General features: G+C 44.4%; 1 protein-coding gene across 1 annotated transcript; it reads left to right on the top strand.

Annotated features, from left to right (window-relative positions):
* The first annotated feature begins 546 nt into the window (after positions 1–546).
* LOC149437099 (5-hydroxytryptamine receptor 1D-like) lies at positions 547–27,195 on the top strand. Its single transcript, XM_089661141.1, has 3 exons — positions 547–1,008; positions 23,513–23,673; positions 24,695–27,195. Exons 1-3 carry the CDS (start codon positions 813–815, stop codon positions 25,982–25,984), a joined length of 1,647 nt encoding a protein of 548 aa, XP_089517267.1. The 5' UTR covers positions 547–812; the 3' UTR covers positions 25,985–27,195.
* The last annotated feature ends 564 nt before the right edge of the window (positions 27,196–27,759 follow it).

Here is a 27,759-nt window from a genome sequence, read left to right as displayed (position 1 = left end):
TGTGGTCTTATTCGGTTGACTAGTCTTTGTTTCTCTATCACCAGGTCAGTCAAAGAGGCCCTGGAAATAATGTATGTACTGTATTATATAATTGGAGTTCTGCTTTAAGAGAAAACTTATAGAGAATTAGGGGAAGAGTGAGAGGTATGGTTACTTTGCAAGTGTCTTAACTGGAAACAAAATTATCAGCATTGATGAAAACTGTAGTGTGTTTACACTGTGTCTGTTACTAAAATGTATATAATTGAGGTATCACACTTTAGAAATATACTATTTTTCTTCAGGTTTTTTTGTCTCTTATCCACTGCACCAACATCACTGATGCTCTCATAGGTATTACTGTAGGTGCAGCAATGTATTTATACGTGCACATCAACCACTCTCTTCTGCACTGACATGATGAATACATCACATTATCATCTCCGTGTTCCAGCATATGACTCCGTCAGCCGATGTCGTCACTGTATTGCAGGTTTCCATGGCTCCCTATTTATCTTTTCAAAGCCTCTTCTGTTTTCCCATCATAGGGTTGCTCTGCCACTTGCTAGGAGCCAAGAACATTAACTCTGCTCTGCAGGTCAGCTTGGCACCTAAAATACGGCTATTTTTATCAGCACTTTATTTAAATTCACTTGAATTGACTTATCCATAAGTACACCAAATCTTCTTTTTCTCTACTGTCTACTATAACTAAATGCGTATGGAGATGGAGATTAAGCCAATATATATGCTGGCTAAAAACCTGTGCTACAGCCAATGGACTTAAATAGTGTAACCTTGTCATAAAATGCAATGTTGGAAAGATTGTAACAATGGATGCACAGCAAGGCTGCAACAACTCTTCCTTCTCTTGTAATTGGGAAAATTCTTCTAATATATTAAATTATTTATTCTTGCCATCAAAAACAACAAATGATAGCACAGAAGAATTGAAATATGGTTCAAGATCCCTACTGCATGGAATTCTGGGAGTGTTCATGATAGTGATGTGTTTTACAGCAGCAGCAGGTGAGTCCTCTTGGATGTCATATGGCTTTTCACACACCCAAGTCACCCTTTCTTTTATAATGGTTGATAAAATAACTACTTTTTACTTTGCCACACGTGGACTCCTATGAGCTTTCTAAGCATCGGTTATTGAACCAATGTATGGGTGCCCACAGAGGTATCAACAGCGAGCCAGCACAGAGGGAGTACGCAACCTGGCTCAGGCAGAGACAATTTAAAGAACAATGAACTGCTGCAAGCTGCTGAAAATACATGGCTGATCCGAGGTTAGCATTTTCAGGTATTACAGTAGAACTGGGAAAAATGAAAGGAAATTTCCAAAGCACCAAAAAAGGGGGTTGGATTTCCAAAATCATAATTTCAGTCCCAGTTCTTTAATTTAAACATTTGCTTTGATATTAGCTAGCATGACTGTTTGACCCCTGTTTTAGTTACAAAAAAGATAATGTATAATGTTTTCTATATATATTTAATATAGTGAGGACTAAAAAAAAAATTACAAAATAAAAATGTTTTTCATTTTTTTGTTAGATTTATATGGAATATTGTACAGCTTTCCTATCTGGCATTTGTAGCAAGCTAAAAAAATATACATGTATGCACACGTCAATCAATTAGATCATAGATTCAGCCCTTATCATACAGCTTCATTTGAGGTTTCGGTAAGAGAGCTAACTACTGCTGGTAGGTACATGTAAACCCAAACTGACTTACATTTAATTTATCAAAAGCACTGTGTAAAATGTAAAACAATATGCCATTTTTTTACACACATTTTTTTGCATTTCTTTATGCTTTGTTGTATATCAGTGTTGCTGATCTCCGGCAGTCACTTACTGCATATTTCTCAGGGCAGATTTCCTGATGGTGACAGTGATGGTTACCTGCACAATTTGTGTCGCAATGACCACCTGTAATATCCATTGGATGCCCATTTGGTCATCTGGCAGTGCAGGAGAACTGTTGGGTGACAGGGAGAGAGCATTATTACACTGTAGCAAGAAGCACCTGAACAAAGACCTTTATTGCAGGATCACAGGGTATTATTTATTGAAAGTTGCAAAATTAAAAACATTTAATTTCTGTTTGAAATTACATTAACATAAGTTAAAGCCCAGATCTGTGCTTAGCCCTGATCCTCCAGTGCTAGGGTTTCCACCTCATCCCTTTAAAACTGAACACATATTAATTACACAGGTTCTGTGGCTGTGTTAACCACTTCCCACCAGCCCACCCACAATGTACTGTGGACAGGCGGCAGCTGTAGGCAAAGCAATGTACCCGTACGTCGCTTTGTCGCTTTGCCTGCAGCTACCGCCCGTATTTTCAGCAGCTTGCAGCAGTTCAGTGTTCTTTAACCACTTGCCTACCAGGCACTTATACCCCCTTATTTACCAGGCCAATTTTCAGCTTTCAGCGCTGCCGCACTTTGATTGACAATTGCGCGGTCATGCAACATTGTACCCATATGAAATTTTGATCATTTTTTTCTCACAAATAGAGCTTTCTTTTGGTGGTATTTAATCGCCACTGGGTGCTTTACTTTTTGCGCTATAAATTAAAAAAGTGCAAAAAATTTGAAAAAAAAAAAAAAAGTTTCTTTGTTTCTATTATAAAATTTTTCAAACAGGTCATTTTTCTCCTTCACTGATGTGCGTTGATGAGGCAGCACTGATGGGCACTGATAGGTGGCACTGATGGGCACTGATAGGCAGCACTAAAGGGCACTGATAGGCAGTACTAATGACGTGGCACGGATAGGCGGCACTGATAGACAGCACTAATGAGGTGTCACGGATAGGTGGCACTAATATGCAGCACTGATAGGCGGCACTGATAGGTGACACTGATGATGGGTACTGATAGACTGCACTGACTGGCATCACTGCTGGGCACTGACTGGCGGCACTGACTGGCACAACCCCTGGGCACTGACTGGTGGCACTGACTGGCAGCACTGCTGGGCTGCACTGGTGGGTGGCACTGGTGGGCGGCACTGGTGGGTGGCACTGGTGGGTGGCACTGGTGGGCACAGGTGGGTGGGCACAGGTGGGTGGGCACAGGTGGGCACAGGTAGGTGGCACTTCTGGGCACAGGTGTGTGACACTGCAGAGTGGCATAGGTGGGTGCACTGCTGGGCACAGGTGGGTGATCTGCTGGGCACAGGTGGGCGGAGCTAGTGGGCGCACTGCTGGGCACAGGTGGGCGGAACTTGCGGGTGGCATTGCTGGGCACCGATCATCAGGGCACTGATCATCAGTGCCCTGATGATCGGTGCCGATCCCCGCTCTGACAACTGCCGGTTCTCGGCAGCACTTTCCTCACGATCTGACAGCGTGAGGAAAGTGCAGCCGAGAACCGGCACTTGCATTTCCCTGTGATCAGCGTGTCATTGGACACCGCTAATCACGTGGTAAAAGGCCGGTATGATTGGCCTTTTACCACATCACGTGATCAGCTGTGTCCGTAGGACACAGCGATCACGGAGATCGCCGGGTGCGCGCCCCCTGGGGCACGCAGGAGGACGCGTTCTGGGAGGATGTCATATGACGTCTACTCAGAACTGGCCGGCCGCAGTTTAGCCGTCATTTGGCTATCTGCGGTCGGCAACTAGTTAAATTGTCTCTGCCTGAGCCAGGCTGCGTACTGCCTCTGTGCTGGCTCGCTGTTGATGCCCAATGTATGGGCTGCCCATACATTGGGCGTGCACAACCCCCCCCCCCACCACTGACCCCCACTGTCATTCATTGTAGGAGGTGTATGTCAGCAGGTCTTGGCCAGTGATTTTGGCCAGGACTCTGCCAATCTCCTACAGCGAATGGAGATGCAGAGTTGTGCCTGTATTTGTGAATATAGGCACAGGATCTAGCTGGTTCTTTTCTCCCTGGAACCATTTTGTTCCAAAGAGAGAAGAAAGACATCACACGTGAGTAAAAAGTGGCACATTTGCACCCACACACATTAGATAGAGGTTTTAACCCCTTGATTGCCAAATTTAACCCTTTGATTGCCCACTGTCACCGTGCCAGTGCCATTAGTACAGTGTCAGTGTACAGTATTTTTCACTGATCACTGTATTAGTGCCACTAGCGACGTCATATAGCATCAGGGTCAGTTAGCATCTCTCCCAGCTAGGGTCAGCTAGCACTACATTGCCCGCACACTATCGCAGGCACACTATAGGTAGCTGATCACCGTCATTACTAGTATAGTGTTTGTACGGATCAATATATTGATCACGAACAAAACTATACCAGTGTCCCTTAGTATTAGTGTCCCTAAAAACGCAGTGTTAGCAGGATCATCCCCATTCGCTGTCAGCACTAGCATTTAGCCCCAATGCTCCCCCCCACCCCTAACAAGAAGTGCAGTGTCAGTATAATTTCTGATCACTGTCACCTGTAATACATTGCACACAAAACTGCTGTGTTCGCAGAATCAGGCCTGATCTCTGTTAGCACTTGCAGGTAATTTTTTTTGTAGCGGTTCAAGCAGTCCCTGACAGTCAGGTGCTATTTTTCCCGACTCAGCACTAGGTTCCTGTAAAATAGTCCAAAATGTCCAACGAAAGGTACTCTAGTGAAGAGGCCTACAGGATTCTGAGCATGTCAGGTGAGAGCGAAAGGGAAGACTCCCTGACACAATCAGCCTCAGAACACGAACCTGTAAACAGCAGCGGCACCCTGACAGGTAGCTGCAGGCATCATCCTGGTATTGTTTTTTTCAGCTGGTGATTGGCTTTCATGTAAAAGCAATCCTAGTGGCTAATGAGCTGCAGGATTGCATTTACAAGCAGCAGGAGATGATGCCCCCCCTCCCTCGCTGCCTTCTACGGCCTTCTCGGGCAGTCCTGCGCCATCGGGGGAACCTGAGAATGCAGCCGGTGTTTCTGCCAGCTGACCATAGAGCTGATTGGAGACCAAAATGGTGCCAATCATCTCTATAGTCTAAGAAATTGGAAGCTACAAGCATTTCATAACTTCAGTTTCACAGGATATAAACAGCGCCATTTGTAAATTGGGCAAGAATCTGAGCACACCGATCTTGGTGAGATTAGATAATGTAAGGGCAGAGGAGATATCTAGAGTCTGACAGACTATGACAATGCCCATTGAATTTATAGGGGATATTTGCATTCCATGTGATAACAGTAAAAGTGATATAAAAAAAAATGAAAGGGACAGTGTAACGCGAGCGTTGACAGCGGCTGCACCATGCATATGAGGTATCGCCACGAACGTCAGATAAAGGGCAGTAATTCTAGTACAAGACCTCCTCTGTAAATCTAAAATGGTAGCTTGTTAAGACTTTTAAAGCGTTGCCTATGGATATTAAAAATGTTTGTTGCCATTGCACGGGGCATGTCATGTTTGGTATCTATTTACTCAGCATACCATTATCTTTTATATTTTACCAAATAACTGGCCAATATATTGTGTTTTTGTGCATTAAAAGTAAAAAAAAATATTTTTTTCAAAAAATTTGCTTTTAAAAAATTGCTGTGCGGGTACTATATAACAAAAAGCGTGATAAAAAATAAAAAGCGCACAGATGATCAAATACCACCGAAAGAAAGCTCTATTTGTGTGAAAAAAAGGACATAACTTTCATTTATGTAAAATTATTGCATGACCGTGCAATTGTCCGTTAAACTAGCGCAGCGCTGTATAGCAAAAAATGGCGTAAATTGCAGTATCTATACCATGGTTTGTAGACGCTATAACTTTCACACAAAGCAATCAATATACACTTATTGGGATTTTTTTTACCAAAAACATGTAGCAGAATACATGTTGGCCTAAATTTATGACTAACTTTGAGTTTACTATATATTTTTTATAGCCGAAAGTAAAAAAATATCTTTTTTTTCCCCAAAATTCGCAGTCTTTTTTTGTTTATAGCGTGAAGAATAAAAAGCGCACAGGTGATCAAATACCACCAAAAGAAAGCTCTATTTGTGTGAAGAAAAGGACATAAATTTCGTTTGAGTACAGCATTGCATAACCGCGCAATTAGCAGTTGAAGTAGTGCAGGGCTGTATAGCAAAAAGAGGCCTGGTCAGGAAGGGGGGTAAATCCTCCGGAGGGCAAGTGGTTAATTAAACTCCCCTAGTGCCTTATCTGCATTAAATTTGCCACAGAACCTGTGTAATATGTGTTCGGTTTTAAAGGGATGAGGTGGTAACCCTATCAAGTGCTCCCCAGGGTCCCCCCACCCCAGGTCCATTACATGGCAGGCACGGGTTGATTTACTAAAACTGGAGAGTGCAAAATCTGGTGCATCGGTGCATGGTAGCCAATCAGCTTCTAACGTCAGCTTGTTCAGTTAAGCTTGACAATAAAACCTGGAAGCTAATTGGTTTCTATATAGAGCTGCACCAGATTTTGCACTCTCCAGTTTTAGTTAGGCTAGATTCGCATCTATGCAGTTTGCTTTTGATCCATTTCTGCAATGCTTTTTATGGTGCGTTTTGATTTTTGCATGTGGTTTTTATGCATTTTTTTATGTGTTTTGCGGTTTTTTTCTTGTTGCTAGGCAGATTAACACACAAAACACAGCAAAAACGCACTACATACTTTTCTGCAACATCGACACTGAAGTCTATAGAACCAAAAATGCAACTTTTTGCATTTAAAAAAGTCCTTGACTCTTTCCAAAAAACGCACCAGGTGAAAACGCGGGGATGTGAACGTGTCCCATAGGAAATCATGTTAAATGGACTGTAGTGTGTTTCTGCAAAATGCTAAACGCTGCGGAAAACGTTTAGGTGTGAACCTAAACTAAAGCAAACCTACAGTATCCTTCCCTTCCGATCTTCTCCTGCTGGTGGGTATTCCAGGATGATTCCGAAACAAAGCTAATATGATAATGACAACTCTCTTTCTACATGATTGTTCTGCAAACGAAGGGGGCCAAACTTCAGCTTGTTTAATTAAGTTTTGACACTAAAGGTGGGAATACACAATTAGAAAATCGACTGATTGGTCATCCGACGACCAAGAAGCGTTCGTTCGTTGGTCAAAATCGTGGCCCACATTAAAAAAATCGAAAAAAATAATTTGTTGGGCAATACGTAGTGCTGACGTCTTCCATACAAGTGGAAGTGATGTGGTGTGTATGTGACCTTGTAGCCACGCCCTTCCGGCCAGAATGAGCGATATACACAACAATTAACAGCAATGAGTATAATATAGTTTATTACATTATCTATACACATAAATAGTGATACATAAAATATAATATGCATCATTCTGGTTTCATTATCTCATTTCAAGTTGCACATGAAATCACATCGGCCTGGCTTTGAAATCACGTTACTTCAAATAAAATAGCACAATTTCAATGTTACATTCAGTGTGAACCAGGGCTAAATCCTGGAAGCTGATTGGTTTCTATGCACAGCTGCACCAGATTTGGCACTCTCCAATTTTAGTAAGCTGATCCCAACGTGTAAACGAACCCTGAGACTGGGCATCATTCAGCCCAGAGGATTAATGACATCTTGTAATGAAAAAGTACTGCAGGGCACAGTTCTGAATTTATTTCTACTAGGAGTTTAGGTTTCACAAAATCCTAGATTTAAAGCTAATTTGAGATTTTGTTGATTGGGTTAATATACCGTACAGAAGTTAATTATGTCTGACATTTTTTTCATAAAATACAGTATGTCGAAAGACAAGATATAGCATGGAGCAAAGTAATAATAAGGACATGGTAGAATAATAAACCCCGCGAGGTTGCCTAAAATATTGGATTATTATATTATCAGGCAAACAAAACCTAAGGGCTTTGCCTATCATTCTGTATGAACCAATATGAAAAGTTTTATATTAAAAAACAGCCAGAACATGGCTCTATATTATAAACAATAACCAGAACATAGTTCTATATTATAAACAATTACAAGAACATGGTTCTATATTAGAATCAATAACCAGAACATGGTTCTATATTATAAACAATTACAAGAACATGGTTCTATATTATAAACAATTACAAGAACATGGTTCTATATTATGAACAATAACCAGAACATGGTTCTATATTATAAACAATACCCAGAACATGGTTCTATATTATAAACAATTACAAGAACATGGTTCTATATTATAAACAATACCCAGAACATGGTTCTATATTATAAACAATTACAAGAACATGGTTCTATATTATAAACAATACCCAGAACATGGTTCTATATTATAAACAATTACAAGAACATGGTTCTATATTATAAACAATAACCAGAACATGGTTCTATATTATAAACAATAACCAGAACATAGCTCTATATTATAAACAATAACCAGAACATAAGTATAAATCAGCACACACATATATATAAAATCCTCAAAAATCCCTTAAAGTCATATCAATATCCTTCCCCTGAAGTACTAATAAAATATATATTCATTGACTTAAACCCAAAAACCCACAATTATAGTGAAAAGATCAAAACCCAAAGAGATTACCCAAAAAATAAAAAATATCAAATATATATAAAAGAACAAATATAAATAAAGTCCCAATATGCAAAGTGTCCAAATAATGTGTCCAAACAAAGATCAATTTCTTGATAGGAAGACGCTTCCTACTCCACTGAAGAAGATGCAAATCAATCACAGGTGCTCTTCAAATACCTCAAAAAACAAAATCTCAACATAGTATATTACCTTTTAAATCCCAGAACTAAAGTGCCACACGTGTATCATGCAAAAAAAACACTCCAGTGTCACAGCACTCACGTGAGAGAAAAAAAAAAAAAAAAAGAAAAAAAATATTTAAATTTTATAAATATCACTACAAACTATATATAAAGTGCATAATTACCCTAAAACAAACAAATTCCAGTTTGTAATCAACCACATATGTACAGAGTGTCCTTAGATTGGTATCCTCTTGTTCCTCAGGACCTCACAAACAGACCAGGAATCAGTATGTGAATTATAATCATATATAAAATTTATTGTAGCCACTTACATATAAAAACGATAAGATCAGCAAGACAGCATCCAACTCCTCATGCCCAGTATGCGATCCCCTTTCCGTGTGTAGAGGGTCTCCCGATCACCAGGTAATTCCCCCTTGCTACTCCTATCCAGCACTATCACTTTGTAGCTCTGGGGGACACCTGAAGTGCACCGTTACTCTCCAGACCTCCAACACACAGGGATTACAGAATCCAAAATGGCTGCCGCAGCACTTCCGGGACCGTCACGTGCCCTGGACGCGTTTCGTCTCTTCTGGACTTTGTCAACAAGGATACGGACATAAGGTTCCAGTTCTTTAAGTACCCACTCCTAACCTGGCGGAAATACCTCAGCGGCCATCTTACAAAGTGGAAAATTGAGATGAATGACTACCACAGCTGATATACCATGCTAGATAGTCATCCCCACCCCATAGCTCTCATCCCTAAGTTAACCTCAAGCCATACTTCAGTCCCAAGGATAATTAAACCACCTGCAGCCATTTTGGAAACTGAAAGAACAATTTTAAATAACCATAAGGTCGGGGGTAACACCACCCCTTCACCATTGATTACAAAAATCTACAAATGGTGTTACCCCCGACCTTATGGTTATTTAAAATTGTTCTTTCAGTTTCCAAAATGGCTGCAGGTGGTTTAATTATCCTTGGGACTGAAGTATGGCTTGAGGTTAACTTAGGGATGAGAGCTATGGGGTGGGGATGACTATCTAGCATGGTATATCAGCTGTGGTAGTCATTCATCTCAATTTTCCACTTTGTAAGATGGCCGCTGAGGTATTTCCGCCAGGTTAGGAGTGGGTACTTAAAGAACTGGAACCTTATGTCCGTATCCTTGTTGACAAAGTCCAGAAGAGACGAAACGCGTCCAGGGCACGTGACGGTCCCGGAAGTGCTGCGGCAGCCATTTTGGATTCTGTAATCCCTGTGTGTTGGAGGTCTGGAGAGTAACGGTGCACTTCAGGTGTCCCCCAGAGCTACAAAGTGATAGTGCTGGATAGGAGTAGCAAGGGGGAATTACCTGGTGATCGGGAGACCCTCTACACACGGAAAGGGGATCGCATACTGGGCATGAGGAGTTGGATGCTGTCTTGCTGATCTTATCGTTTTTATATGTAAGTGGCTACAATAAATTTTATATATGATTATAATTCACATACTGATTCCTGGTCTGTTTGTGAGGTCCTGAGGAACAAGAGGATACCAATCTAAGGACACTCTGTACATATGTGGTTGATTACAAACTGGAATTTGTTTGTTTTAGGGTAATTATGCACTTTATATATAGTTTGTAGTGATATTTATAAAATTTAAATATTTTTTTTCTTTTTTTTTTTTTTTTTCTCTCACGAGTGCTGTGACACTGGAGTGTTTTTTTTGCATGATACACGTGTGGCACTTTAGTTCTGGGATTTAAAAGGTAATATACTATGTTGAGATTTTGTTTTTTGAGGTATTTGAAGAGCACCTGTGATTGATTTGCATCTTCTTCAGTGGAGTAGGAAGCGTCTTCCTATCAAGAAATTGATCTTTGTTTGGACACATTATTTGGACACTTTGCATATTGGGACTTTATTTATTTTTGTTCTTTTATATATATTTGATATTTTTTATTTTTTGGGTAATCTCTTTGGGTTTTGATCTTTTCACTATAATTGTGGGTTTTTGGGTTTAAGTCAATGAATATATATTTTAATAACCAGAACATGGCTCTATATTCTGCTACCTCCATACCCCAAGTGACCCCAAAAACAAAGTGGTTGCAGACACCTAACTACAGGTGAAACTCAAAAAATTATAATATCGTGCAAAAGTTCATTTATTTCAGTAATGTAACTTAAAAGGTGAAACTAATATATGAGATAGACTCATTACATGCAAAGCAAGATAGTTCAAGCCGTGATTTGTCATAATTGTGATGATTATGGCTTACAGCTCATGAAAACCCCAAATCCACAATCTCAGAAAATTAGAATATTACATGTAGAGATGAGCGAATCGAACATGACGAAGTGGAATTCGTTCCGAAGATTTGGAAAAATTCTATTCGCGACGAATCCGAAGATTAGCAAACTTCGGATGCACGAATCGAATTTTCCCAAAAATGGCGGCGACATGTGTGGCCACGGAGAAAATGGACAGAGAAGATGGGGCGGGGATCTCTGGGAAGGCGCGCAGACAAGGCGCGCTGACCCATAATGCATTCATGACATGTGATCGCATTAGCCAATCAGCAGCCAGCCAGCACTATAAATCGCGGCCATCTTAGAATTCTCCATTAGCCTCCGGTCATTCAAGAGAGACAGACCTGTCTGTATTAAGGGACAGAGTTAGGGCCACAGAGACTTTAGGGCCACAGAATCGTTACTCAGGGACACAGAATCGTTACTCAGGGACACAGAATCGTTACTCAGGGACACAGAATCGTTACTTAGGGCCACAGCTATCAAAGAATCAAAAATTTAAAGTGACATACACCCTTTTTTTTTTGGTGGCTGTCGTGCACAGTTGGTGCTGCAGTTTACCGATTGTGCAAAATAAACTGACTTTCTGCTTCACAACCACTATTGTACGTTCAAAGAGTTAAATCCATTTACACGCCGGCTGGCGGTAATATTTTTTGGCTGATTAGTGCATTCCAGTGACACAAACGTACAGTTTCCAGCCAACGGCAAGCTGCAATTGACCGATTGTGCTAAATAAACTGACTTTCTGCTTCACAACCACTATTGTACGTTCAAAGAGTTAGATCCATTTACACGCCGGCTGGCGGTAATATTTTTTGGGTGATTAGTGCATTCCAGTGACAGAAACGTACAGTTTCCAGCCAACGGCAAGCTGCAATTGACCGATTGTGTACAATAAACTGACTTTCTGCTTCACAACCACTATTGTACGTTCAAAGAGTTAAATCCATTTACACGCCGGCTGGCGGTAATATTTTTTGGGTGATTAGTGCATTCCAGTGACATAAACGTACAGTTTCCAGCCAACGGCAAGCTGCAATTGACCGATTGTGTACAATAAACTGACTTTCTGCTTCACAACCACTATTGTACGTTCAAAGAGTTAAATCCATATACACGCCGGGTGGCGGTAATATTTTTTGGGTGATTAGTGCATTCCAGTGACCTAAACGTACAGTTTCCAGCCAACGGCAAGCTGCAATTGACCGATTGTGCTAAATAAACTGACTTTCTGCTTCACAACCACTATTGTACGTTCAAAGAGTTAGATCCATTTACACGCCGGGTGGCAGTAATATTTTTTGGGTGATTAGTGCATTCCAGTGACATAAACGTACAGTTTCCAGCCAACGGCAAGCTGCAATTGACCGATTGTGCTAAATAAACTGACTTTCTGCTTCACAACCACTATTGTACGTTCAAAGAGTTAGATCCATTTACACGCCGGGTGGCGGTAATATTTTTTGGGCGATTAGTGCATTCCAGTGACATAAACGTACAGTTTCCAGCCAACGGCAAGCTGCAATTGACCGATTGTGCTAAATAAACTGACTTTCTGCTTCACAAACACTATTGTACGTTCAAAGAGTTAAATCCATTTACACGCCGGCTGGCGGTAATATTTTTTGGGTGATTAGTGCATTCCAGTGACAGAAACGTACAGTTTCCAGCCAATGGCAAGCTGCAATTGACCGATTGTGTACAATAAACTGAATTTCTGCTTCACAACCACTATTGTACGTTCAAAGAGTTAAATCCATTTACACGCCGGCTGGCGGTAATATTTTTTGGGTGATTAGTGCATTCCAGTGACCTAAACGTACAGTTTCCAGCCAACGGCAAGCTGCAATTGACCGATTGTGCTAAATAAACTGACTTTCTGCTTCACAACCACTATTGTACGTTCAAAGAGTTAAATCCATATACACGCCGGGTGGCGGTAATATTTTTTGGGTGATTAGTGCATTCCAGTGACATAAACGTACAGTTTCCAGCCAACGGCAAGCTGCAATTGACCGATTGTGCTAAATAAACTGACTTTCTGCTTCACAACCACTATTGTACGTTCAAAGAGTTAAATCCATTTACACGCCGGCTGGCGGTAATATTTTTTGGGTGATTAGTGCATTCCAGTGACCTAAACGTACAGTTTCCAGCCAACGGCAAGCTGCAATTGACCGATTGTGCTAAATAAACTGACTTTCTGCTTCACAACCACTATTGTACGTTCAAAGAGTTAAATCCATATACACGCCGGGTGGCGGTAATATTTTTTGGGTGATTAGTGCATTCCAGTGACATAAACGTACAGTTTACAGCCAACGGCAAGCTGCAATTGACCGATTGTGCTAAATAAACGGACTTTCTGCTTCACAACCACTATTGTACGTTCAAAGAGTTAGATCCATTTACACGCCGGGTGGCGGTAATATTTTTTGGGTGATTAGTGCATTCCAGTGACATAAACGTACAGTTTCCAGCCAACGGCAAGCTGCAATTGACCGATTGTGCTAAATAAACTGACTTTCTGCTTCACAACCACTATTGTACGTTCAAAGAGTTAAATCCATATACACGCCGGGTGGCGGTAATATTTTTTGGGTGATTAGTGCATTCCAGTGACATAAACGTACAGTTTCCAGCCAACGGCAAGCTGCAATTGACCGATTGTGCTAAATAAACTGACTTTCTGCTTCACAACCACTATTGTACGTTCAAAGAGTTAAATCCATTTACACGCCGGGTGGCGGTAATATTTTTTGGGTGATTAGTGCATTCCAGTGACATAAACGTACAGTTTCCAGCCAACGGCAAGCTGCAATTGACCGATTGTGCTAAATAAACTGACTTTCTGCTTCACAACCACTATTGTACGTTCAAAGAGTTAAATCCATATACACGCCGGGTGGCGGTAATATTTTTTGGGTGATTAGTGCATTCCAGTGACCTAAACGTACAGTTTCCAGCCAACGGCAAGCTGCAATTGACCGATTGTGCTAAATAAACTGAATTTCTGCTTCACAACCACTATGGTACGTTCAAAGAGTTAAATCCGTTTTTATTTTTGGGGTGCTTATTGAATTAAAGAGTATGTCAGACAACACGCAGAGGAGTGGCAGAGGAGGCAATGTTTCAGGAGCGAGCAGACGTGGCAGCAGAGGAAGGGGTCGAGGCAGCACTAGTCGCAGCCAGAGGCCAGTGCTCCCGGTGTCATCCAGCGGTCGTGTCTCCACCGACAACCCTGCCGTCATCGATTGGTTGACTCGGTCGTCTTCCTCTTCCCAGGTCACCTCTGACACCTACAGCCAACGGTCGGTGGGTACGTCAGACATAACCGTTAGTTGGCATGGCCCGGGAGCAAGCCCACTGAAATCACGTGTCCTCGACCTGCCCCTGTCCTTTGGTGTTCCCTCACCAAGCGAAGTATCGCATGCTGTGGGCTCAGCCCCACTGTACAGTGAGGAAGAGCTAACAGAGGGCGGTCAGGAACGGGGGGAGACATCCGCCTCTTCAGCAGCCAGGCGAAGAAGTACTGGCGAGGAGAGTGGCTCGGTAGCCGGTCTAGAGACAGGTCTGTCTCCTGACCCACACGCAGCCGAGGGGGCTAGTAGTGACGCGGAGACCCTAATTGATGATGATGAGGCTGATCGCACTTGGCAGCCTCGTCGTCATCAGGCTATTGCTTCCGCATCATCAGGAGAAGAGGGTGCCAGCTTGCCAGCGAGCAAAACAGTCGGTATGTTGCCCAGGAGGCAGCAGGGTCGCAGCAGTGTCAGTGGAGCCAAACGGCCACGGAGTAGAGCACCAGCTCCACTGCAGCCTACCACCACGGCCAGTAGTGGTGCCGGTGTGCACGGAGGAAGTAGCAGTCAGCCAGTGAGGAGTAGCGGGGGCAAAGTTTCCTACTCGGCGGTGTGGCAATTTTTCGTCAAGCCGTCCGAGGAAGTAAACGTAGCCGTATGTCGACTATGTGGCCAGAAAGTCAAGCGTGGCCAGGGGGCCAATGTTGGGACTACAGCGTTGCGTCAGCATATGCAGCATCGCCATTCGGTGGCCTGGGAAAACCGTGATAAAGATACGGCGGTTCTGCCTGCCCCAGCCCCCGCTCCATCACCCGCTCCGTTACTTGCTCCGTCACCCGACGTCAATCGCCCTCTATCAGCCAGTCAAGGCTCCAACACCTCTGCTGAGGGGAGTTGTCGCTCGTTGGCATCTTCCGCTCGTTCAGATGCTCCTTCTCCTGCTACTCCTCTTCACGGATTCCGTCAGCAGTCTTTCTTGGAATCCGTTTCCAAAAGACAACAGTTTGCGAGCACGCACCCGAAGATGCAGAAGCTGAACGTCCTCCTGTCCAAGTTGCTGGTGCTGCAGTCCCTCCCTTTCCAAGTGGTGGACTCAGCACCTTTCCGAGAAATGATGGCTTGTGCCGAGCCGCGGTGGAGAGTGCCAAGCCGGCATTTCTTCGCCAAAAAGGCAGTGCCAGCCCTGCATTCACATGTAGAAGAGATGGTGGGCCAGTCTTTGAGCATGTCGGTCTCTGCCAAAGTGCACGGCAGCGCCGACGTGTGGAGCTGTAACTACGGTCAGGGACAGTACATGTCATTTACGGCCCACTGGGTGAACGTGGTGCCGGCACAGCCGCACCAGCAACTTGGACAGGTCACGCCGCTTTTGCCTCCACGTTTGCACGTCCTTGGTCCAGCAAAGATGTCCGCCTCTACCACCTCTTCTTCCGCCGTGTCCTCAGCCGCCACCCCCGTGCCAAGTCCCATTACCCGACCGGCATATCACATGTGCAGGGCGCAACGGTGTCACGCTGTGCTGCACCTGGTATGCCTTGGAGAACGTAGTCACACAGGGGAGGAACTTCTGAGTGTAATGAACAGAGAAATCGACAGATGGCTGTCTCCGCGCAAACTGAAAATCGGAACCATGTTGACCGACAACGGAAAGAACATGGTGTCTGCTCTGCGTCAAGGAAGGTTGTGCCATGCGCCATGCATGGCTCACGTGTTCAATCTGGTTGTCAAGCGGTTCCTAAAATCCACCATCCCACTGCAAGACATCCTTAAAATGTCACGTAAACTTTGCATGCATTTCAGCCATTCCTACACCGCAAAGCACACCCTCCTTGAGCTGCAGCGGCAGAACGGAATTCCACAGCATCGCCTGATCTGCGACGTTGCAACAAGGTGGAATTCAACCCTACATATGTTAGAACGCCTTTACGAACAGCGAAAGGCCATCACCGATTTCCCGATGTTACAAGCGGATAAAGGTACTCCCCTGTGTAACTTAGATGTCAGCCATTGGCAGCTCATGCGTGACACCTGCCGCTTGCTCAGGCCCTTTGAGGAGGCCACGCTATTCGTGAGTTGGCAGGACTATGGGATGAACGACGTCATTCCTCTGTTGCATGTCCTGGAACAAATGCTGTTAACAATGGCTGGTCAGGGTGCGGTAGACGTGGCGCACAGATCTCAACGCCACATGACCCCTGAGGGGGCAGGACAGGAAGAAGAGGAGGAGGTAGAGGAGGACATTGGTGCTCAGGAATTATTGAGTGAAATGGGTGGTTTTTCCACTCCGCGGACAGGAGTGGAGGAGCAGGAGCATCTGGTAGAGGAGGAGGAGGAGACAGAGGACCCAGACGCACCGTGGCAGTATGCTGTGGAGATGGAGGCAGGGAGTCCCTCGCATTCCTTGGCACAAATGGCCCATAGCATGCTCGGTTGCTTGCGTAGCGACAGCCGAATAATAACCATCAGACAGAGGGATGACTTTTGGCTGTCCACCTTGTTGGACCCTCGCTACCGTTCAAAAATCGTGGCCTTTTTCACACCTGCTGAGAGGGAGGCCAAAATAAAGTACTATAAAAACCACCTATGTAGTCAGTTGGTCTCTGCCTTTCTGCGCCAACGTCCATCCTCAGACACTGTGGGCCCTGTGCGCTCGCGGGAATTGCTTTGTATATCTGTCGCCTTAGGGGCCGCTGTCTGGCGACATAATTTTTTGTCACTGTGTAGACATCTATTTATAGGCCGATGTTTGGCCACAAAATATATTTAGTAATATCCTAGCCGTTCAGGCCGCTCCCTGAACACCTCGGGAATTGCTTTGTATATCTGTCGCCTTAGAGGCCGCTGTCTGAACAGCTCATGAATTGCTTTCTATATGTGTCGCCTTTGAGGCCGCTGGCTGGACAGCTGATGAATTGATTTGTATATATGTACTTATTGTCCGCTGTCCGGACAGCTCATGAATTACTTTTTGTATATAGCCTTCCAAACCACTCTCAGAATAAGTCATGATATTCATGCTGTGTATAGCCTTATAGGCCAATGGTCAATCAAGTCATGATTGTTATAGTGTGTATAGCCTTATAGGCCTCTGTCTTTACAACTTTATAATTCCGTGCAGTATATAGCCCTATCGGCCACTTTCTGGCATCCAGTTGCTGTAGCCCCCATCACCACACTGTGCCACGGGCCCCTGTACCGCCTTCTCATACTGCTGCAGATCCATCCTCTGCCATGTGCGTCTTTGTCGTCTGCTCACGCTGCTGGGTTCCAGTTTTAAACCTAGGCCTGTGTATGGCTTCCGAATACTGCTGCCTCCACCGCCACCCTACGCCATGTGCCTCTGTCGTCTGCTCACGCTGCTGACGGCTTCCGCTTTTTAACCTAGGCCTGTGTATGGCTTCCGAATACTGCTGCCTCCACCGCCACCCTGCGCCATGTGCCTCTGTCGTCTGCTCACGCTGCTGACGGCTTCCGCTTTTTAACCTAGGCCTGTGTATGGCTTCCGAATACTGCTGCCTCCACCGCCACCCTGCGCCATGTGCCACTTTCGGGTCTCCTCACACTGCTGCCAGGTCCATACTGATTCATGGCCCCCTGTACCGGCTCCTCATGAACGTGGTTCAGCGGGTTTGCATCACTTAACGGCAAATCGTTGACAAATGCTGGGACGTTCAGTGTTGTGCGCATTAAGCCAGACACCAAAGGGCAGCACAGACCTGTTATTACTCGCTCAAGCATGGCTGAACAAAACCAGTCTCTACCACAAATTGGACCCAGACCTGCCCAGGGTCTCGTAACTAGATTGCACGGAGGAGTAGAGTCCGTTATCGGAATTAAATAGACAAAACGCCACACCAAAAAGAGTGGCCATTTCCAACACTTATTCCAGAAAGAGGAACAACCCGTTTCATATACGGCCTGTAGACGTTTCACGTCTGCCACATTCAGTCGATTTAAGACGCAAGCTCCACTTCCTGTGGTCTCTGACCGTCGATATACCTTTAAGTGTCAGCTTTGAAGCTATATTCCCTCCGGAGCACTGACACTGGTGCCCTTCCGTCAACATGCCTTTAAGTTTCAGTTTTCAACCATATTCCCCACAGAAGCCAAACTCTTGGGTATCCCAGAAGCTGCTCAGCGGGTCAGGGCAATAAAGCTCCCGGTTCGCAGGTTGTTCCGTCTTATGGATGGAAGTACGACGGTATATGATCTTCTTCGCACCCACAGCATCACCTCATAGAATCTCTGCATTGCATCTGCAATCACAACGCTGACTTCCCGGATCGCCACTCAGCCATTGGACTCTTGATAGTCGTCTCCCCACACTGCTGCTGGGGGGACTTTTTAACCTAGGCCTGTGTATGGCCTTCAATTGAAGCTGCTTCCGCTCCGCCACTCTGCCATTGGACTCTTGATAGTCGTCTCCCCACGCTGCTGCTGGGGGGACTTTTTAACATAGGCCTCTGTATGGCCTTTAATTGAAGCTGCTTACGCTCCGCCACTCTGCCATGGGCCTCTTGGGTATCCCAGAAGCTGCTCAGCGGGTCAGGGCAATAAAGCTCCCGGTTCGCAGGTTGTTCCGTCTTATGGATGGAAGTACGACGGTATATGATCTTCTTCGCACCCACGGCATCACCTCATAGAATCTCTGCATTGCATCTGCAATCACAACGCTGACTTCCCGGATCGCCACTCAGCCATTGGACTCTTGATAGTCGTCTCCCCACACTGCTGCTGGGGGGACTTTTTAACCTAGGCCTGTGTATGGCCTTCAATTGAAGCTGCTTCCGCTCCGCCACTCTGCCATTGGACTCTTGATAGTCGTCTCCCCACGCTGCTGCTGGGGGGACTTTTTAACATAGGCCTCTGTATGGCCTTTAATTGAAGCTGCTTACGCTCCGCCACTCTGCCATGGGCCTCTTGGGTATCCCAGAAGCTGCTCAGCGGGTCAGGGCAATAAAACTCCCGGTTCGCAGGTTGTTCCGTCTTATGGATGGAAGTACGACGGTATATGATCTTCTTCGCAACGCACGGCATCACCTCATAGAATCTCTGCATTGCATCTGCAATCACAACGCTGACTTCCCGGATCGTCACTCAGCCATTGGACTCTTGTTAGTCGTCTCCCCACACTGCTGCTGGGGGGACTTTTTAACCTAGGCCTGTGTATGGCCTTCAATTGAAGCTGCTTCCGCTCCGCCACTCTGCCATTGGACTCTTGATAGTCGTCTCCCCACGCTGCTGCTGGGGGGACTTTTTAACCTAGGCCTGTGTATGGCCTTCAATTGAAGCTGCTTCTGCTCCGCCACTCTGCCATTGGACTCTTGATAGTCGTCTCCCCACACTGCTGCTGGGGGGACTTTTTAACATAGGCCTCTGTATGGCCTTCAATTTAAGCTGCTTACGCTTCGCCACTCTGCCATGGGCCCCTGTACCGCCTCCTCTTGCTGCTGCCAGGTCCAGAGTGTGTCATGGGTCCCTGTACGGCCTCCCATTGCTGCTGACTTCATCGCCAGACTCTGCCATGTGCCACTTTCAGGTCTCCTTACACTGTTGGTGGGTTCCATTTTGTGATAGGGTGCTGTATGGCCTTCCATTGCTGCTGCCTCCACCGCCACTCTGCGCCATGTGCCTCTGTCGTCTGCTCACGCTGCTGACGGCTTCCGCTTTTTAACCGAGGCCTGTGTTTGGCTTCCGAATACTGCTGCATCCACCGCCACCCTGCGCCATGTGTCTCTGTCGTCTGCTCACGCTGCTGACGGCTTCTGCTTTTTAACCTAGGCCTGTGTATGGCTTCAGAATAATGCTGCCTACACCGCCACCCTGCGCCATGTGCCTCTGTCGTCTGCTCACGCTGCTGCCAGGTCCATACTGATTCATGGCCCCCTGTACCGGCTCCTCATGAACGTGGTTCAGCGGGTTTGCATCACTTAACGGCAAATCGTTGACAAACGCTGGGACGTTCAGTGTTGTGCGCATTAAGCCAGACACCAAAGGGCAGCACAGACCTGTTATTACTCGCTCAAGCATGGCTGAACAAAACCAGTTTCTACCACAAATTGGACCCAGACCTGCCCAGGGTCTCGTAAGTAGATTGCACGGAGGAGTAGAGTTCGTTATTGGAATTAACTGTGAGGGACTTTTAAACCTAGGCCTGTGTATGGCCTTCAATTGAAGCTGCTTCTGCTCCGCCACTCTGCCATTGGACTCTTGATAGTTGTCTCCCCACGCTGCTGCTGGGGGGACTTTTTAACATAGGCCTCTGTATGGCCTTCAATTTTAGCTGCTTACGCTCCGCCACTCTGCCATGGGCCCCTGTACCGCCCCCTCATGCTGCTGCCAGGCCCGTAATCTGCCATGGGCCCCCGTACCGACTCCTCATGCTGCTGCCAGGCCCGTAATCTGTCATGGGCCCCTGTACCGCCTCCTCATGCTGCTGCCAGGTCCAGAGTGTGTCATGGGTCCCTGTACGGCCTCCCATTGCTGCTGTCTCCATCGCCACACTCTGCCATGTGCCACTTTCAGGTCTCCTCACACTGCTGGTGGGTTCCATTTTGTCATAGGGTGCTGTATGGCCTCCCATTGCTGCTGCCTCCACCGCCACACTGTGGCTCCACACTCTGGTTTTGGCCCCGTGACTGCCCAAATGAGTGAAGTGTGCGGTGATTCTAAGATCGACGGCACTCATCTGCATGTCATACTGACTGACAGTATTATTTCTCTTCCCCAGCAGACTCCAAGGGCATTTAAATTAAAGGTACAGTGTTCTGCACTAATATAAAGGCTCTCTGAAGCCTAGAAACACCCTTTTTATAAGTTAAATTCGCAGCGAATATATTCGGCTCAAAGCGAATTTATTCGGCGAATTCGGCGAATCAGCCGAACCGAATTTTTTAATAATTCGCTCATCTCTAATTACATGCAATCAATAAAACAAGGATTGTACATAGAACAATATCGGACCTCTGAAAAGTATAAGCATGCATATGTACTCATTACTTGGTTTGGGCCCCATTTGCAGCAATTACTGCCTCAATGCGGCGTGGCATGGAAGCTATCAGCCTGTGGCACTGCTGAGGTGTTATGGAAGACCAGGATGCTTCAATATTCCAAAATAATGAAAACCAATTAAAGGCGTGAAAGGTTGCTGCACTACTTGGTGAATGATCAGTGGAAACATAAATGACATAAACTCAATATAAATATGTCCCTCATCCAAGTGTGAACATACCATATAGAAACATATAAATTGGTGCAAACAATGCCAAGTGACAGTAAAAGCCACAAAAAAAGTCTTTAAAGTGCTGGTGACACAAGTGAATAAATCAATATTGCTGATGTATAAAAAAGTGACTCAGTCCCAAATGATCAATCAAAAATTATTGATAAGTGACTCAATCCAGAAAAATAAAAAAAGTGACTCAGTCCCAAAACAATATATATAAATATAAATATGACAGTCCCAAAAACACAGTAAATCTTCAGTGCATGCCGTGACACATCCAGTACTGCAAACATATATGGAAAAATCCTCCACCGGCTAGCACATGCGCTCAACTTCAAAATGCGACCCACAAGGAGTCACAAAGCCTAGAAAGCCTCAAATGATGATTTCCAAGAAATTGGTCCTCAATGCAATCAGAGAGCAAAAGGTCATCTTCAATGGCATCAACAAACACTCACAAGCATGCTCCAGAAATGGCCGCAGACCTCTGTCATCTCCAATGCTGGAAATGACGTCACCACGCTTCCGTCCTACGCGTTACGTCACGGGTCCTGTGACTTCCTCAGGGCTCTTGATTGTTTAGTCAGAGACATTCATACCAGTGGCTTCCTGGAGGTCATTCTGTAGGGCACTGCCAGTGCTCATCCTGTTCCTCCTTGCACAAAGGAGCAGACACCGATCCTGCTCATAGGTTAAGGACCTTCTACGGCCCTGTCCAGCTCTCCTTGAGTAACTGCCTGTCTCCTGGAATCTCTCCTTGAGCCTGTGCTAGGAGACACAGCAAACCTTCTGGCAATGGCAATGGTATTGATGTGCAATCCTGGAGGAGCTGGACTGCCTGTGTAACCTCTGTAGGGTCCAGGTATCGCCTCATGCTACCAGTAGTGGCACTGACCCTAGCCAAATGCAAAACTAGTGAAAAACAGTCAGAAAAGGTGAGTAGGGAAAAAAATTTCAGTGGCCTCCAACTGTGGTTTGGGGGTCGTCTCATTGTTGCCCATCTAGTGCATCATTTCATTAACACCAAAGCAGCTGAAACTGATTAACAACCCTTGGATTGGGGTGGAGGTTCACCTCCCAGCAGGACAACGACCCTAAATATACAGCCAGAGCTACAATGGAATGGTTTAGACTTGAAAATTACTGGTCACAGACACTCTCCATCCAATCTGACAAAGCTTGAGCTATTTTGCAAAGAGGAATGGGCAGAAATGTCACTTTCTAGATGTGCAAAGCTGGTAGAGACATACCCAAAAAGTCTTGCAGCTGTAATTGAAGCAAAAGGTGGTTTATTTTCCTTCCACTTCACAATTATGTGCCACTTTGTGTTGGTCTATCACATAAAATCCCAATAAAATACATTTACGTTTTTTGGTTGTAACATGACAAAATGTGGAAATTTTCAAGGGATCTGAATACTTTTTAAGGCACAGTATGTATATATATGTATGTATATATGTATATATATATATATATATATATATATATATATATATGCACACAGGTACTGACAAGTATTCCATTGTTTCTCTTCGCCCTCAGTTTCTCTTGCTCACTCAGCTAATGTAACCTCAGTGCTGATGAAGGGGGACAAGGGAGAGGCAAACAAGGATGCTGTGCAGGTGCCTGTTGTCCTCCTTATCAACTGATGATGTCATTGGTTGTTAGTAACTGAATGGTAGGTTTGATCCACCGACTGGCTTGTACACAATTTGTGGGCATTTTGCCCAGGCACCCCTAAAGACACCTGAAGGCACCCCGGGGTGCCTGGGCATTCTGGTTGAAAAAGGCTTTTCTGAGTAATAACAAAGCTATCCCCCAATAAACAAGCCTATAGTAGGAGTGGAAAAATTGTTCATATCCTTACGGGGTATACAGGTGAAAGTGCTAAAGTGGTTAAATAGTGAATAAATTCTTTCATAACTTAACTATATGAAACCTACTCCTCAGCACTTCTTGGATTTAGTTCATCTGCAATAATCCTTTACAGAATTCAAATCGAGTTGTCTCTTTTCCCATAGGAAATCTTCTGGTTATCATTATAATTGTAGCAACAAAACATTTCCATTCGGTGACATCAATCTTTCTGATTAACCTGGCCGTCAGTGATTTTCTTGTGGGCACTGGAATAATGCCATTGGTGGCTACTTCAGTCATATACAACAAATGGTCCAATCACCAGGTAAGATAAAGCAACTTTTTCAGGTACATGTTATATTGGGTGAACCATGAATTACTAATAATTAGCAGAATGATTCAACCATACCATGATTTACCTCGGATTGAGACAATTTACAGGAACTGGATGTTTGCCACTGATCTTCAATTTCCTAGAAAAAAATGTAAAAGTGGAACAGTGGTGTATGTAGCATACAATGTTATAATGAATGGAGGTATGTGCTGTATAGAGCACACAAGGCAGTGTGCAGAGTGAAGCGATATGGTGTGTTCTGTATTCACATCATTGTGTTGAGTAGGGAACCATCTACTGGGCATTGACTGCAATTGCACCCTTTCTGTATTTTTATCAATAAAGAACAGGAAGTATACCATGTTTGTAAAAAAAACATAAAGATTTCCCATCTACCACTGCACTTCCAGTTTAGCTTCCAGAAGAACACACCAGTGAATACCTCCTTTCTCCCATTTTGAGTGACATTGTTTGGTGTCCAGTGTCAAATCACCAAAACCTGAGACTCTGGGAAAGGAAAAAGACAAATGACCACTATAGATGTGCAGGCACAGCTGGCACACAGATCGTAAGGCACAATCACACCTAAATTAATCTCAACACATACTGCTGTCTCTGCTTCTACTCTCTGTATTTCTCTGAAACAGTCTGAAATAGTTAATAATTTACCACTTTTCAGTGCATTCTGGGCATTTGAGAGGTTCTCCTGTGCTTATCTTTAAAAAAAACACATCTAAACGCAAACGCACATAAACGCGTTATGCAAACGCGGCTAAACAGATGTCTTTTAACTTACGTTTTCCAGCAGTCAGATTCCATCATTTAGAAGTGTCCCGTGTACATGGGGCTAGGAGTAGTTGTTTGTATACTGAGCCTGAATGTTAACTCAATAACAGAATTTGAAATAATAATTAGACGTGTGCTGGAGTTTCTTACAGTATGACTTTTTTTTGTTGTGCTATACATGGACATCTTATCTGTGTAATCTGACATGTCTTCTAATGTGTTGCAGTATTTGTGTTCATATATGGGATCGGCTTTTGTGGTGTACTGCACATCCTCGGTGCTGACATTGTCCGCCATTGCTTTGGACCGATACAGAGCCATCATAGACTGTTTTCAATACAGCACTCAAGCTACAATGAAACGAGCCATCAGTACCGTCATCTGGATTTGGACTCAAGCCATATTTTCTGGATTCCCACCTTTAGTAGGTTGGGGCCAGTTTAAGTATCTGCCTTCCACCTTCAGCTGCTCTGTGAACTGGGCACACAGTCCTACTTACACCGGCTTCATAATGTCCTGCTCTTTTCTGTTACCAACATGCACCATGGTCTTTTGTTACATCCGCATTGTACAAGTTGCAAGGGATCATGCCAGGCGTATACACAACACTGAGTGCCAGCTCCTGAAAAATGTCAAGGCTAACACAGCCTTTCTGGACAAAATGTCTCTTATAAATGCTGAAAAGATTATAGCAGACCCCGATACAGAAGGCTCTCAAAAGATTACCGATACATCCCATGCACCAGCTTCTGGGTGTTCACCAAGCAAAAAGCAAGATATATTTGCAAAGTACAACACACCTGGAAAAGAACACAATGGTACCTTCCGCCTATTTTTAGTTATTTTAGTTTTCTTTTGCTGTTGGGTGCCATACATCATTGTCTGCATCCTACAATCCATCTCACAGAAGAGTTGGTATAAGGGTCCCCCCGCACTGGTGGAGACCATCTCTACCTGGTTAGCTTTACTGAACTCAGCCATCAACCCTCTTCTTTATGCCCTCCTGAGCAAAAGGTTCAGAAGAGCTCTTTCTGGTATTAGGCAGAAAACAGTTTTCAAAATGAATTTTTTCTTCCAAAATTTGCCTGCAGTAGTAAATTATAAAACCAAGTCTTCAAATATAAAGCCCATCCAACTGCAAAGACCTCTGACGCACGTGAGTCACTGGGACAATCGCATACATGTGCAAAGTATCTCCATGTTTAGTATTGCATCATTTGCAGAGACTGGTCTTGAAGATGAGGGCAACATCCCTAATAAATTTAATAGGGTGGGATCATCTGCTGTCTGGAGATCACAAGTCAATGCGAGTTGTTCTGATTTACACCATGAAAGTGTTCTGTTCAAGCCAGAACCTCTGCTGAAACAATATTTGGACATCCCATGCTTACCATTTGAGCCACTTGTTTCTTGTCCAGGGAAAAAAGAAAACAAAATTGACTCTCCAGTATTTGTGTTTGGCAATATTACTGTAAAAATCAAAGAAAGCAACTACATTTGTGAGGCACAGTCCTAAAATAGTGTGGACCGCAGTATTTTTGTAACAATGTGTAGGACAACATAAACATGATATGGCTTTATTTCTTCAGCTACAAGAGCGCTAAAACCATGTTCTTTGCATCCTTAAGGCTGCATTCACATCTGAGCATTTTGTAGCGCGAAGCACGAAGCTCCAAAACACTCAGGGGGAAAAAAAAATCAATATTACTCTATGGAGATGGTCCACATCTCCACTCCAAGTCACCTGAAGCAGAATGTCTGAAGCTCAAAAAAGTTTTGGGGCTACTTTTGTAGCTCAATTTGGACAGATGTGCACATTTTTAGAGCATTTTTAATCACATAGATAAGAACAGAAACGCGCAATTGGTGCATTTGTGCGTGTTTTGTGTGATTTTGTGTGATTTTCTGCTTAAATTAAAAAAGTAAATTAAAAATAGTAATAGTATATGAATAAATACATTTTAAATAAATATTTAATGAATTCCCTGGCAATATTTACTGTCCCCTCAAAATAACTCAACACACAGCCTAAAACCGCTAATGTCTAAACCGTTGGCAACAAAAGTGAGTGCACCCCTAAGTGAAAATGTCCAAATTGGGCCCAAAGTGTATATTTTGTGTGGCCACCATTATTTTCCAGCACTGCCTTAACCTCCCTGGCGGTATGATTATTACAGGTTTTTGACGCGAAAAGCGGTACCATTATTTTGCATGGAAATTTGGCATTTTATATTGTAGGCCTGTAATTCTTAGGAATAACTCACTGAAATCTGCCCGAACAAGAGTCTAGTAAACATCCCGGGTAGGATAAAACTTGAAACACGAAATCATGAATTATAATTTAATAAATAATCATAAAAAATAATAATATAATAATAATAAATTGAATTCAATAATATAATCAAACCAAAAACACTGAACTTTGAAATATAGCGCCAAGTTCGCACATCACTGAGCAAAGTCGCAAAATTGTTTTCAGTGTCTGATGACGAATTTCCCCACGAATCATTATCACTCAATTCTGCAAGTGGTTCTGATTTACTATCGCTGTTCTCTAGCTGGTCTAAAACTGCTTTTGACCTAAAGGGACGCTTTTTGGACGGCATGGATGTTTCTCAGTTTCCAGGCAATAAGAACAGTAAAAATGCAGGCAGGGCGCAGGACAAAGCACTAGGGACAAAATGTATGTGAAATGGTTTGATACAGTAATGTTTTACTATGTGATTTTAGTGAATGTCACTTCTTGTAATTTTCAAATTTCCCGCCGTTCCATCCCCGTACATCCCAACGCTCGCAGGGGACGGAACCCAGATGACAGATGCCGGCATCCACCGGATTACATTGCTGGGGACACTGCAGGAGGGACATCGCGGGAGCGCAGGACAAGGTAAGTGCAGAAGGGATCACGGAGCAGCACCGCATGGTATTCCCGAGTGTAGCTCGGGGTTACCGCTTGTGGTGCTGAAACTTTACCCCAAGCTACACGTGGGAATACCGCCAGGGAGGCTATCCCTCTTGGGCGTGGAGTTCACCAGAACTTCACAGGTTGCCCAGCGGTGTCTCTCCTCCTCCCATGTATATGTAGACAGCGGAGGAGAGGGAGGCGGCTTCAGTTCATTCTGCTGGGAGCCAGCCAGGGACAGAGCTGCGGATCAGTGTAGCTGGTGCGGTGTCAGCTCCGTTGCCCCTGCCAATGGACCCTGCTTCGGTCCACCTCCCCATTGCACACACCCAGTCTCAGCACTCAGATCACTCTGTGTCCTGTGTCCCTTCTGCCGGGGGAAGGGGGGG

Source organism: Staurois parvus, unplaced genomic scaffold (genome assembly GCF_062004578.1).
Source record: "Staurois parvus isolate SC_StPar_1 unplaced genomic scaffold, SC_StPar_1.0 ptg001316l, whole genome shotgun sequence".
Lineage (NCBI taxonomy): Eukaryota > Metazoa > Chordata > Amphibia > Anura > Ranidae > Staurois > Staurois parvus.
This window is presented reverse-complemented; position numbering and strand designations above follow the sequence as displayed.

Coding starts and splice junctions, on each gene's coding strand:
- LOC149437099 (XM_089661141.1), top strand. CDS start 813: ATGGATGCACAGCAAGGCTGCAACAACTCTTCCTTCTCTTGTAATTGG. Junction 1,009..23,512: donor GTGTTTTACAGCAGCAGCAG/GTGAGTCCTCTT, acceptor CTTTTCCCATAG/GAAATCTTCTGGTTATCATT. Junction 23,674..24,694: donor ACAAATGGTCCAATCACCAG/GTAAGATAAAGC, acceptor AATGTGTTGCAG/TATTTGTGTTCATATATGGG.